General features: G+C 42.5%; 1 protein-coding gene across 6 annotated transcripts in view; it reads right to left on the minus strand.

Annotated features, from left to right (window-relative positions):
- Positions 1 to 8,050, minus strand: part of pex7 (peroxisomal biogenesis factor 7) — a 97,809-nt gene extending 89,759 nt beyond the window's left edge. For all 6 annotated transcript variants that reach the window (XR_011883875.1, XR_011883876.1, XM_072249291.1 and 3 more), the window contains exons 1-3: positions 7,474 to 8,050; positions 6,255 to 6,312; positions 2,793 to 2,943 (exon numbers count right to left, since the gene is read on the minus strand). Coding sequence is in view for 4 of the 6 variants with exons in the window: in XM_072249291.1 (XP_072105392.1) it covers positions 2,793 to 2,943; positions 6,255 to 6,312; positions 7,474 to 7,597 (333 nt within the window). In the remaining 2 variants the exon portion in view is untranslated. The remainder of the gene's footprint in view (positions 1 to 2,792; positions 2,944 to 6,254; positions 6,313 to 7,473) is intronic.
- Between the last annotated feature and the right edge of the window lie 5,902 nt (positions 8,051 to 13,952).

Below are 13,952 nucleotides of genomic sequence, written 5' to 3' on the forward strand. Positions count from 1 at the left end.
ACCAGAACAAACTATATATCCCAGGACAAGTGGACAGTGATTTGAAAACAATGGAAGGTGTGCCCCTTTAGCAAGGATAAAGGTTTAGTTAAGCATGGGTGGTAGGAGTCATTTTCAGGAAGGCAGGCGATTTCTAGTGAGATACTCCAGGGATCAGTATTGAACACTCAATTATTATTTATATTATTGGTTTAGATAAAAAGACAGTAACTGAGTTGGTTGTGATCCAGAGATAGGTAGGAAAGCTGAGTACAAGGAAACCAGAGAGTATGGAAAGAGATAAAGTTAACTCAAAAGAGTGAGCAACAAGGTGACAGAGGAAGTATAGAGTTATTGACTTTGATAGGAAGAATATTACATGATGTCATACTCTAAGTGCTGAGAATCTAGTAAATATTTGTGTAAAGATCCGTGAATGACCAGCTCATGATGTGAAGATACAACAAGTGTTAAAGCAGCAAAATGTTACCTTTGGTGATCAGAGTGCCAGAGCAAGGAAATTTTGCTAAATGTGCTCAGGGCTTTGGCAAAGCCACATCTGGAGTAGTGAGTACAGTTCTTGTCTTCATTCCTAAAGAAGTACTTTTTCTTATTTTCAGTTTATCCCAGATTCACTGGACTGACTTTTAGGATTAGGGAATTTAACCACTGATAAGAAACTGAGTGAAGTTCCCAAAACTGACTGGGGTTTCGGAGAATGAGATACGACCTCATGAAGACACGCGTGATTCCAAGAGAGTTGATAGAGGCGAGTCCAGAAAATGTTTCTTCTGGCTAGAGAGGCCTGAACTAAGGAGCATGGTACACAAACATAAGATGCTGGAGGAACTCAGTGGGTCAGGCAGTATCTCTGGAAAGAAATGGAATGTCAACATTACGGGTTGAGAACTTTCATCTGGACTGGTGAAGAAGTTCAGATGAAGGATCTCATGACTTGCTTTTTGCTCCAGATCCCAGCATCTGGAATCTCGTAATTCCCCAAGGGAACATGGTGTCAGCCATTTGGAAAGGCAATGAGGAGAAATTTCCTCTCAGCAGATAGTTATCAATCTGTAGAATTCTCTCACTTACCTATGGATATTCAGTCACTGAAGGTTTATTCAAGGTTTAGATTAGTAGATTTCTGATACAAGGAGATCAGATGAGGATCTAAACTAGAGGTACACATCAGCCACATTTCATAAATGTCAGGACTGGCTCAAAAGGGCCAAATGGCCAATTCTTGGCTCAGTTTCTGGTTGTGATATGTTAATAGGATAACAAATCCTACCATCCAATATGGCCTATACACAGTATTGTGCAAAAAGTCTTAGGCACTGTAACAGCACAGTAATGATTTTATATATTGCACTGTACTGCTGCCACAAAACAAATTCATGACATATGTTGTGATGATAAACCTGATTCTGATATGGGTCTCTATTGTGGACTGAGAGTCGAAAGGGGGCAGGGAGAAGGGAATCATGGTTGGGTAAAGGGGAAGAGAATGGGAAACAACAGTGACGTTCTGCAATGATCAATAAACCAATTGTCTGGTATCAAATGATCTTACCTGGTCTCTCAGGGTTGGGTGTTTCTACGCCTATACCACGCCCCACCCCGACAGTCCTTCTTGGTCACCTGTCCCATACCCCTCCCCTAGTGGTTCCACCCTCACTATTCCCAATATCCTTTGCTCCCACCGCTCTCCGCTCAATACAAACTCGCCCTTCGCTCCATGTTGACAAATACAATACTGTGCAAAAGCCTCACAGACCCTAGCTGTACATGTGCCTGAGACTTTGTATAGTATTGTCTTCTTGGTTTTTTATCATTAATGAAACCTCAATTCACACTAATGTATTTTTATAAACAACTTTTGAGCATCAGCAATTCATATCTGAGGAAAATCCAAATAAGTTACACTGTTTCCAATTTAACATTTGTTAGTTACATGCCCAGAATGCCAATCAATTGGTCAGTAACGGTTTGTCCATCTTTTCTTTATTCTTTTTGTTTAGTTTACAATTCTAATTTCTCAGTCAACTTCTAGGTTATCCTTTTGCTGAGTTTACAAACCATCCAATTTCTCAGTCACAATACCAACATTTGGGGTAACATTTTTCTCTTTTAATCTAATATAATTCTTAAGATTGCTCTAGCTGATCACATCAGCACTACATTTAAAATGAAGCTTTTCTTCAATGAAAATCATGAAAACAGTGTTGGTTTATTTATACTGTTGTTATCGCTGATGAACAGCATCACTCGTTCTCTTCTTCATGGGTCCAGAATGTGTGCATTCTTCACGGTGCTTTAACATTATTGCAAAAATCACTGCAACAATTCTGAACATAACCCAGTTACAACATCCTCTTTTCATGCTGTAATTTGGGGTTTATTATTTATTAATCTTTTCTTTGTCTTGTTTATTTCCCTTAATCTGTTCTGTTTAACTCTCTCATCATTCTTCTTTCATTTCATTTGAATTGACTTCCCCTTATTTCTTTTCCCATTCCCTATATTATTTTTCACTTTTTCCCTCTCATTCATTAATGAGATCAACAATAGGACGTGGGCTTCCCCTGAGGTCTCACATTTGTCAGGCATGTTGACAAATCAACACTCTGCAGATTGCAGCATAAATGGTATGAAATCCTTTTGCCAAGCAAAGGAGTTAAATTAGCATCGATCGCAACTGAACCAGCCAGTGAAATCATTTTAAATATCTGAAATTTCAGCCACTGAAACTAAGACAACAATTCAATCAAACTTGAAATTCACAAGATTGCCACCAAAGGTTTCATTTATACCTCTTGTGTATGCTCCTTGAAGACTTGTAGGGGTCCAGAAGGGCCTGCTGTATCCCAGATCTGTAGAGATCCATCACCACTACCAGTGACCAGGACGTGTTCATTGTTCTCACTCCATGTAACATCAAAAAGGCTATCGTTCCAGTCAAAACTAAACAGAAAGATAGTTTATTTAAATATGGTTCTTTAAAAACTTTATTTTTCCTAGAAGAGAATATACAAATGTTGAGTGTTTCTGGAAATTAAGGCTTATGTATTCAGAAAAATTATAATAGAATAGAAATTCACAATTAATACAAATTTTATCGGCCTACAGGACAGATGCAGCAGGCAAAGAGCTTCCTCCTTAAAAGAACAAAAGACGTTACTAGGAACCTTGTTGAACTAGGAAAGTAAGAGACTTTAAAAAGAAGTACGTCTCTAAGAATGGGAGAACAAAGATAAAATAAATTATTTATTTGTCACTAACCTGTGAAAGCAAATTTCTTTCAGGGGGAACTTCTGGAAGGGGGAGAGATGAATTAAATTACCTATCTACCAATTAATCTCAATAATTTGATTTATTTCCCCCAATATGTAATTCTCCCAGTGTCTGAACTGCTTGGTAGTTCCAGAAGCCAACCTTTTCTTTTGAAACCAATAAGCCACAACTATCCAAACTCACTTGTTTGTAACAAATCTGCCCATGAGAGCATCACCCAAACCCATGGCCCCATGAAGGACAAGGCAGCAGGTGCAAAGGGAACAACTGCATGCTCCCTTTCAATTCACACACCACCCTGACTTGTCACTCCTCCATCGAAGTTTGGGTCTAAATCTTGGAACTCCCTATCCTACAGCATTGTAGAAGTACCATCACTAAAGAGAACTCAGCAATTCAAAGTGGATCACCAGCATCTCAGGAGCAGTTTGGGATAGGTAAGAAATGCCAATCTTGCCAGCACACCCCAGCGATTATACATTTTAATCAATGTGGTATTTATTAATTCATTATAGTTTTAATTTTATTACATCTGGAAACATTTAAATCATATATTACCTCAAAAATAATTAAAGTGACAGGTTTAATTTAAAAAATCTTCCTGTTTTTATCGATTATTCCACATAATTTTTAGCTGAGTCAGTAATAACAACAAAGAATATTGACAACTATTCAATATATTTTAAAATGTGTTCATTATTCACAAGATGAAATTACAAGTAATTTTTGAGTAATGCTAGCTATGAAGAAATGTTTAACACAATCTGTAACCTAGTCTGGTTTACAAAATAAGTGGCTGGTCATTTAAATTGATGTATGCAGGAATTCCTTCTGGCAGTGAATCTCTGGAATTCTCGACCTCTTGAGGGTTTTGGAGGTCATATCATTGTATACATTGAATGGTGGGAATATATGCATTTCTGAAAGATCAAGGAATTGGGGGATATGAGGAACTGGCACAGAAAAGGAGTTGAGGTTAGCCTAGATCAGCTACGATCATTGAATGATGGGGTAGACTTGAGGGGTTAGGTAGCCTACTTCTGCTCCCAGTTTTTGCACTCCCATACTATTTCCCACACAACTGCAGTAGATGCAACATTTCAGGGATCCAACCTTCCCACATATACAGGAATTCATTTCCTCAGCTACCAGATATTGTGTTTCACTTTTGCTGCTCATCACACGCTCACCTCCACAGTGAAGAAACCAAAGACAGACTGGGTGACCTCTCTGAAGACCCAGAGCTCCCAGTGACCTGTAAATGACACTCCTGTTTCACTCCCCACTGACCCATTTGTCCTTGGGCTCCTACTTTTTTCCAATGAAACCCCAATGTAACCTCAAGGGACAACATCTAGTCAAACTGAATAATTCAACATAATCAACCTTCTGTTTTCCTCAGAACTGGCCAATTGTGACACAAGGCCCACCAGCTGAATATTTCCTGCATTCCGTTTCTGTTTTCAATTTCTAATAACTGCTATGTTCTGCCTCTCAAGGGTTCCAAAGTCCTCATCAGTATATTTTTTTTAATACTGCCTCAATTGTGATTTAATTGGCCTCGATCCAAAAGTAACTGTGTCACCCTAGGCAACCTTGGCTATCACCCTATCACAAGTTTTCCCATTCATCTTCTCCACTGACCAACCTCCCACACCCACCTTCTCTGCACATCAAAATATACCTTTGTTTTTCCCTTTTTCAATTCTGGTCATCGGCCTGACATTTTAATCCAGTTGTTCTTTCTTCATAGAATTCTCCTGACATGCTGATTGTTTGCAGTACTCTCATTTTAAAATTTTCCCCAAAATTGATGCCTTTTTGGTTTTAATTATTCTTGAATTAAGCTCTGGCTCAAAACACATTTCCTCCTCGTTTTCTCATTTACTGTAAACAATGACTAGCAAAATATGCCAGAAGCCAAGCCCCAAGGCAAGAACGTCAGATTTCCATATCAAGTGTAAAATGTAATGGAAAAAAATTGAACATTTTTAAGTAATAGAGTTATCCATGACAAATAAACTATGTTACAGCAATATGGAAAATCGATTTCAAAATCTGATTGTCTGATGTTAGAGAAATCTGTTAAATGTTACTTCTGATAACTAGTTTGCTGGTTTTATGTTAACTGCAATAATTCATAATATGCATCACAATACAGTAAAACTCTGTCAGTGCAGCTTGCTTTGGTGGTATCAGATTGCCTGGCCATTTTTCTAGACTGTTGGACGTTATGCCCATTAAATGAGTTATGTCCAACACTCATTTAATTCATTTTTAAGATGTTACAGAGTAGTATACTAAGTTTTCCAGTAAACTTGGAAAGTTTAAAGAGGGTCTGAAAAGAGGATCCCAGTATATTATACGGAGCCATGGGAATAAGAGACCCCTGTGAAATTCCAGGCAGTCTGGCAATCGAGGACTTGAAAAATTTGACAGGAGCATGGGAAACAGAGTCCCAGTGAGACTAAATAGAGTGCAAGTATCATCTAGTGAGTCGGATGCTAAAACAACTGGATTTCTGAATAACAGATAGCAGATTATCAGGGTTTTATCTTTAAATTGGGGTAAGAATCACAATATTCATAATTTGCTTTTCAAAAATAAAGCTACAGAGATGTAGAAAAGACAACTGATTATGGTTACAAAAACAGAAACATAAGGAAATTTGCCAATCAACTGTCCAGCTCTTGGCTCCATCCCTCCCCCTCCTGTCTTCTCCTATCATTTCGGATCTCCCCCTCCCCCTCCCACTTTCAAATCTCTTACTAACTCTTCCTTCAGTTAGTCCTGACGAAGGGTCTCGGCCTGAAACGTCGACTGTACCTCTTCCTAGAGATGCTGCCTGGCCTGCTGCGTTCACCAGCAACTTTTATGTGTGTTGCTTACAAAAACAGAAACCCAGCTCCAGTCATTTTGTTTCCTACCACCATTCAGAAATAGTATGGAACACATGAAAGCCCCCTTTTGTTTCACAGTACCTCCTGAAAAGGTTAATTCCGGTCTCTGTTTGTTCCAGCACCACTAATGTCCCACATCCTGAAAGACAGTGTATACAAAATGGTCAGGTATAGTCAACTACAAATATTATGTAAAGGTGACCCCTGCAATACTGGGTTTTGGGCAAGGGGTGGGGGGAATTCAGTTCCTACAAAGCAGGCCCTATTGTGAATTACCGTAGCATGAAGCTTGACATCTGCTCACCTGTCAAGAACTGCATGTTGAAAAAAAACTTATTCACATTTAACCCCCACACAATTTCTGAGAGAGCGAATTTTACTCTATATCTGATTTTTGAGGAGTAATTTGCGAGTTCTGTAAAGGTGAATTTCCGTAACCCAAATGGCCATAACATCAGTAATTCACATTCAACACTCATGATGACCTGAGACTATAAGTACCACCGAAACTGCTAAAATTTAATCTTACAAAAACTACCTGCTAGAGTCTGTTTGCATTTTGCAGCCAAACTGCAATGAGCTTGTCAGAGATTATATTTTAAATCTAATGTGTTCCATTGATCTAACGTTTACAGGTAGTAATAGAAACGTAGTCATGGCAATTTTTCTGCATAAAATGTATTGAAGATAGGAAGCATGCTCATTTTTAAAGTGCCAATCTCCCATTCAATCTAGTAATCTAGTATACCATAATATAACAGATTAAAATTTTGTACATCTCCCTAAACATGTATTTTACTTCCAATGGCCACGTAGCAATCTGGCAGAACTTTCTAACGTAAATACAAACCTCCATGCAGATTATTTTAACTAAACACATTAACATGATTGACAGGAGATCGATACAAACATGAGGGACAGAGGAACAGATTGGGATATGTGACTGAAAGGAAGGCCTGTGTGTATAATAAATACCGAAACAGACCACTTGGGTCGAACTATCTGTTTCCGTGCGATATATTTCCCCCAAAATACAATATCGAGAAAGCTGAATAATTTAATAACCAAGTTTATTCCTTAAGCGGTCACACTGGATAGAGAAACTGTGGTTGACCTCAACAAAAAATAAAAATAGCAAATCCAGAACAAGCGTCATCCCAGCAACTAGCCCATAACTTCATCGAAATTGGGGCTTAATATATAACGTCCCTTGGCTTGAATTTCCTGCTCTTACAGCAAAATAAAATTCCTCACGGGCTACCTTTAACAACAAAGGAACTCTGTGTGTTGGCCACAGTACCTGCGATTCCGTAGTACTGGGAGGTAGCGCAGGCAACTCTGGAGGGGAAATAGGGAGATATTTCTACTGCGTAACCGTGCCGGGCTAGCACCCGGAAAGTTTTAATCAAGGCAGCGTCCGTCATCCTGCATGATTCAGTGAGCAGGGTGACCACGGAACGAGCGCCTGCGGCCCGGCCGCCACCCTCCTCACGGATCCGCGGGACCGCGAGCCCGGTGCGTCTCCTCGCGGCTGCGCGGCTGCGCGGGACCGCGAGCCCGGTGCGTCTCCTCGCGGCTGCGCGGCTGCCCGGCTGCCCGGGACCGCGAGCCCGGTGCGTCTCCTCGCGGCTGCGCGGCTGCCCGGGACCGCGAACCCGGTGCGTCTCCTCACGGCTGCGCGGCTGCGCGGGACCGCGAGCCCGGTGCGTCTCCTCGCGGCTGCGCGGCTGCCCGGGACCGCGAGCCCGGTGCGTCTCCTCGCGGCTGCGCGGCTGCCCGGGACCGCGAACCCGGTGCGTCTCCTCACGGCTGCGCGGCTGCCCGGGACCGCGAGCCCGGTGCGCCTTCCCGCGGCTGCCCGGGACCGCGAGCCAGGTGCGCCTCCTCCCGGCAGCACCGCGAGTTGCCATTGCTCCCATGTGATCAGTATTTGCTTGGCAGAACAAAAGAGCATTTTCATGAAAGATTGCGATAAGCAGTCCGCACTTGGTATCAACAAAATTCGATGTAAAAGAAGACTCTTCACTGCCAGGAAAAATAAGCAAAATGTAGTGGAGGGTTACTACTTGCAAAGCCATCTTTTTATTTATCCAGACATCCCACCCTGCAAAAACTCATTTCAGGGAGGTAGCACCCCTGCTCCCCTGCAACCACCCCCCACCCCGTCGGCCTCCAAGGGTGTATGTAATACTTTGTTTAGTGATTTTGTCTAATCTGTAAACCAAGTTGGGTATATGCAGCAAACGTGACATTAAAATATGTACTTACATTATCATGTTTATTCCACTACAACTTTAAGCAAGTCTACAGGGAGTTTGGCCTCATCACGTAGGACATCAATAGCGTAGCTCCTTGGCAGCTAGTTTAAATCAGGCATCCCCAACCTTTTTTGCGCCGCGGACTGGTTTAATATTGACAATATTCTTGCGGACCGGCTGACCCGGGGGCGGGGGCGGGGGGTGTGAAACGCGACCAGAATATAGGTGATAAGTCAACTATAAGTCACTTGTAAGTGGCTAATATACTCAATTTCGTTTCTAAAGGGATTTATCCAATGAATTTAATATTAAGCACACGGCGCATATTTTCCTCACATGAATGTAGTGATAAATCAACTATAACAGTGGTCCCAAACCTCCGGGCCGTGAAGAATGCAGCAGTACAGCGATAGCCAGAATGCATCCAGCACATCTTTAAGGAAAAAGCCAAAATAAATAAACTAATTAATTAGGTGCCGCCCAGCACGTAAATGTCCGCCCAGATCAGAGATGACACAATCGGCAATCGCCTCTGATCTGGGTCAACATTTACGTGCCGGGCGGCACCTAATTAATTAGCCTGTTTATTTTGGTTTTTTTCTTAAAGATGTGCTGGGTGCAACCCGGCCACCGCTGTACCGCTGCATTCTTTGTGGCCCAGAGGTTGGGGCCCACTGAATTATAAGTCACTTATAAGTCAATAGCATCATAACATTTTAAGTAACATTTGGATATTAAACACACAGTGCATATTTTCCTCATATGAACATATAAAATCATTGCAACACACCAATATCGCTGAATCAGTGGGAGCCCTGGGCTTGTTTTCCTGCAATAAGACGGTCCCATCGAGGGGTGATGGGAGACAGCGATACTCAAAGGGGGTTCCTTATGTCCAGTCTATTCCGCAATTTAGTTTTCATTGCATTCATTGCAGAAAACTCCGCTTCACAGCAATATGTTGGAAATGGAAGCAACGTTTTCAGTGCTTTTGTGGCTATCTCAGGATATTCAGCCTTGACTCTGATCCAGAATGCCGGCAGAGATGTTATGTCAAACATACTTTTCAGCCCACCGTCATTTTGTAAGCTCAAGGAGTTGATCTTTTTTCCCGCGCTGACATGGATGATTCACCGGGGACATTCACAAATGGGTCACGGACCCATTCCTTTGCACGTCTTGGGTCACTGATGACCTCGCGTGTGTTAAAATTCAACAGTGCGTGACAGGGAATGAGGAAAGGTGCAGCTGACTCATAGCGTTTCATATCGCCAAATCATATTGTTTCCTTGCGGGCCAGTGGTTGGGGACCACTCTTAGCACAAAGAGAGACCAATCAGGATGCTCGCTCTCCCTCTCAAAAAAATCGATCTCCAGGATATTGTATATAATTTCTGGGCGTCAGGGAGCCACTATTGATATGCAGGAGACTCCCGGAACTTCTGGGAGAGTTGGGATGTCTGTATATCCAACCTTTGGCTCAAGATCACTCATATTTCAGCAACTTTTTCTGAATTCCATTCGTAAGGTATAAATCCTATGTAAAGTACGTAGTGTGAAAATACTATGCCAATGTTGGTGTGGAGTATTTTTATCCACCTAAAATGTACTCTAGTCATTTAATAATCTTTTAATCAAACAGGTCATGGCCTACACCAACGAGAGAAAATCTGCAGATTCTGGTAATCCACGCAACACACACAAAATGCTGGAGGAACTCAGCAGGCCAGGCAGCGTTTTGTGTGTATGACCTGCACTAAGCCATGTTTACAGCACGTGAACCTAATGATTTATTCCCAAATGAGGCACTTAGCAAGTTATCACATGGCATCCAGCCTCTGTGTCAAGTGGCTGGAGGATCCTATTCTGTGGCCTCTCCCTACAGAACCTTTGTGACTGCTGCACCAAGTGCCACAATGTCGCACAGCACATAGTCGCCCAGCTTGGACCATGTCAGTTAGTAGCATCGGCTTGAGAACATCTCGCATCAGGAGACAGGTCATGTCATTTGGATGCCCAGTTTGCTTCCCCCTGAACAGATCCTTTGCTTCCCGTTGGAAGAAGACCAGGGAGCCCCTGGCAGACAAAGCAAGTGCATCAGAGATAACATCAAAGCCAGCCTGAAGAAATTGAACATCATGTTTAAAACCTGGGAGTAGATACTCAATGAGTTCAAGAGGGAGCTGCACTACATGAGAGTGATCTCCACCGTGCCACAGAGAAGAAGCAGCAGTTGCACAAGGAGGGATTGAAGAACAAAAAGACCAAACCACTAACCACAGCCACCGCTTACTTTTACCCACAATGCACCAGAATATGTGGATCCCGGATGGGCCTGTGCAGCCAGCTGAGGACCCACCAACAGACAACTCCTTAGGAGAACATCCTTCTCGACTCGAATGATCGCACTACTGCTACCAGTAGATCAGCAAGTTCTGGCAGATCAGAGTGCATTGTTCACCAAGTTGATGATCTTTCAGCAGAGATCAACATTGGCCTCCGTATGCATGCCTGGGAATAACTTATACACCCAGACAGCCTAGACTCCTGCATAGCACAGTTGCTTAGGAGAAACCCGGTCCTGCATCCATTTCCAGACCTCAAATAAAAGTAGAAGATACTCAGTCTGTAAGACAGGCAGCAAGTGTGGGTAGAGAAATAGAGTCAGTGTTTCAGGTTGGAGTTGCTTCAGTGGGTGGATTCAATATTAGGCTCTGAGAAATTTTATCGACTTGCAACATTGACTCGATTTCTCTTTCCACACACACAACCTGTTGAGAATTTCCAGCATTTTCTGTTTTTGTTTTAGTTTTCCATCATTGGTTTTTTCCCCCTTCCAGACCTTCTTGGAAAACAAACAGGCAGATGACATTTCCTCTGCGCCACAGCTGCCTCAGGCATGGTGTGCATAAGGATTTCGACTTCAGCTCAGGAAGGACCTGAAGAGTGGCAATTCCTTCCACTAGCCTCGGACAATCTACTCCCACAATTACTCCCACAATCTGCTCAGGCACAACGTCTGACAGGAACGACCAACTCTGACTGCAGGCCTTCCAGGGCATTCAGTTCAGTCCACTTTCTGATTAACCTATGATCGAAGTGTTTCTCTTAAGAAACTGCTGTGTCCTGCTCCAAATATAGGAAAGTTCTACAGCAGTAAAGCCAGGCCCACCCTTCACAGCAACAGGGGCAGGTGGAACCTCCGTGCAGTGTACGCAGCCAAGGGACATGTAATTAGATGCCTGAGTTCAAAGTGGTTTCGGATACTGATTGTTCTGCAGACCGATAGTGGATCCAGGTAATAGATGATGGCGTTGTTCATGTACAGTGAGGCCCCCGACTACCTGGTATCATCACCTCTCCAATCTGTGTAGTCGTGGCCTTGTTGATGGATTCAGTGAAATATTCAATAGGTAACAGGCGGCTCCATTGTCGAATAGTTATCATAACGCTGTTACAGCACCCTCGACCTGGGTTCAATTCATAACGGGCACCACCATTGTCGAATAGTTATCGTAACGCTGTTAGAGTGCCAGCAACCTGGTTCAATTCCTAACGGGCACCACCGTTGTCTAATGGTTATCGTAACGCTGTTACAGCACCCTCGACCTGGGTTCAATTCATAACGGGCACCACCGTTGTCTAATAGTTATCATAATGCTTTTAGAGTGCCAGTGACCTGGGTTCAATTCCGCTGCTGTCTGTCAGAAGTTTGTATATTCTCCCCGTATCTGAGTGTGTTTCGTCCCACAATTATTCCTGTAATTGGGCAGCACTAGTTCCTTGGGTTGGAAGGGCCTGTTACAGTAAATAAATTGTAAAAAAATCACTCAAATAACACAGGGGAGAGACAACAGGCTTATCTGACTCTAGATTTGATGAAGAAACTTTCCAATTCCTACTCATTCACTTTAAAGAAGCTGTATCCAATTACAGATAACCTCCCCTGACGAAGGGTCTCGGCCTGAAACGTCGACTGCACCTCTTCCTACAGATGCTGCCTGGCCTGCTGCGTTCACCAGCAATTTTGATGTGTGTAACCTCCCCAATGCCCATTTTGGGGAACTTTTTAATCATGTTTGTGCGTGTTCAAATTCAAATTTATTGTTGTCATAGGCATACATCCACAGAGTGTAACTACCATGAAAATTAGCTTTTTGCAACAGCAGCAGCTCAGTATGACAAACATGTTAACATAAATTTAAGTTAAATTTTGAATGACTGAGTCATGGACAAAAATAAACATAAGGGCACTCATGCAAGACTGAGAGAGAGAAAATGAAATGTATTCTAAAGTGGTATTTGTTCAGACTGGTTCAAGATCCTGATGGCAGTGGGTCAGAAGCTGTTGTTGGACCTTGAGGTGTTGGTCTTCAGGCCCCTGTACTTCCTGCCTGATGGCCCAGTTGCTGGCATCCCTGATGCTGCATGTGGCCTTCCTGAGATATCACCTCTTGTAGATTTCCTCAGTAGAGGGGAGAACTGTACTCATGATGGAAATGGCTTAGTCCGTTACTCTTTGTAGCTTTTAATTCCTGTGCATTGGAGTTTCCATACCAAGCCATGATGCAACCACTTAGAATGTTTCCCACTGTCGAAGGCTTTTGTTCCAGACTGATGAGCCAAATCTTTTCTGAGAATAGCTGATTAGTCTGTTTCTTTTAGCCTGCATCTTCAATAATAACAATGATGGAATAGGACTTCTGATGAACGCTGGATGTGAAAATTCTGTGAATTCTTTTTAATTGACCACAAGACAAATGGATATTATTTAAATTTCATACCTTGAAATAAACCAAGAGAACCACGTTTATATTGTGCTTTTGCACGCTTTGCTGCTAAAAATGTCACTTCTACAGTACAGAAAAAACAGCATCTAATTTGTCTGTAGCAAGTTCCCACAAACAACAACCCAATACATCATGTGTTTGTAGGGATGGTAACTGCAATAAATCTTGGCCAGGGATCTGGAGATAATGCCCTGCTTATCAGCTTGCCTTCAACAGTAGTAAGGGAATTTACATCCAACTAAAAATAGAGTCTCTGCTTAATTCCAGAAGATAGATCATTGATGTTTGCAGTACCCTGTTTCTACTTGGCCAGCTGGTCAGCTTGGATTTCCTGCAATGCCATGACTAGTGCTATAATTGACACACCTCCAACAAGCTATATGACAATAATTAGGAAATAAATAGTTTGATTAAATAATCAATAAAACAAAAAAGGAATAATGAGGTGGTGTTCGTATGTTCATGGGCCATTCAGAAATCTGACAGCGGAAGGGAAGAATTTGTTTCTCAAAGATCGAGCATGGGTCTTCAGGCTCCTGTAACTCCTCCCCAGTGGTAGCACTGAGTAGAGGGCATTTCCCTGATGGTGGGAATCCTCAATGATGGATGCCACTTTCTTGAGGCATCACCTCCCGAGGATATTTTCGAAGGCGGGGAGGGTTGTGTCTGTGATGGAGCTGGCTGAGTTTACAGCCTTCTGTAGCCTCTTCCGATCCTGTACTTTGACAGGT

Source organism: Mobula birostris, chromosome 2, assembly GCF_030028105.1.
Source record: "Mobula birostris isolate sMobBir1 chromosome 2, sMobBir1.hap1, whole genome shotgun sequence".
In the NCBI taxonomy this organism is placed as follows: Eukaryota; Metazoa; Chordata; class Chondrichthyes; order Myliobatiformes; family Myliobatidae; genus Mobula; species Mobula birostris.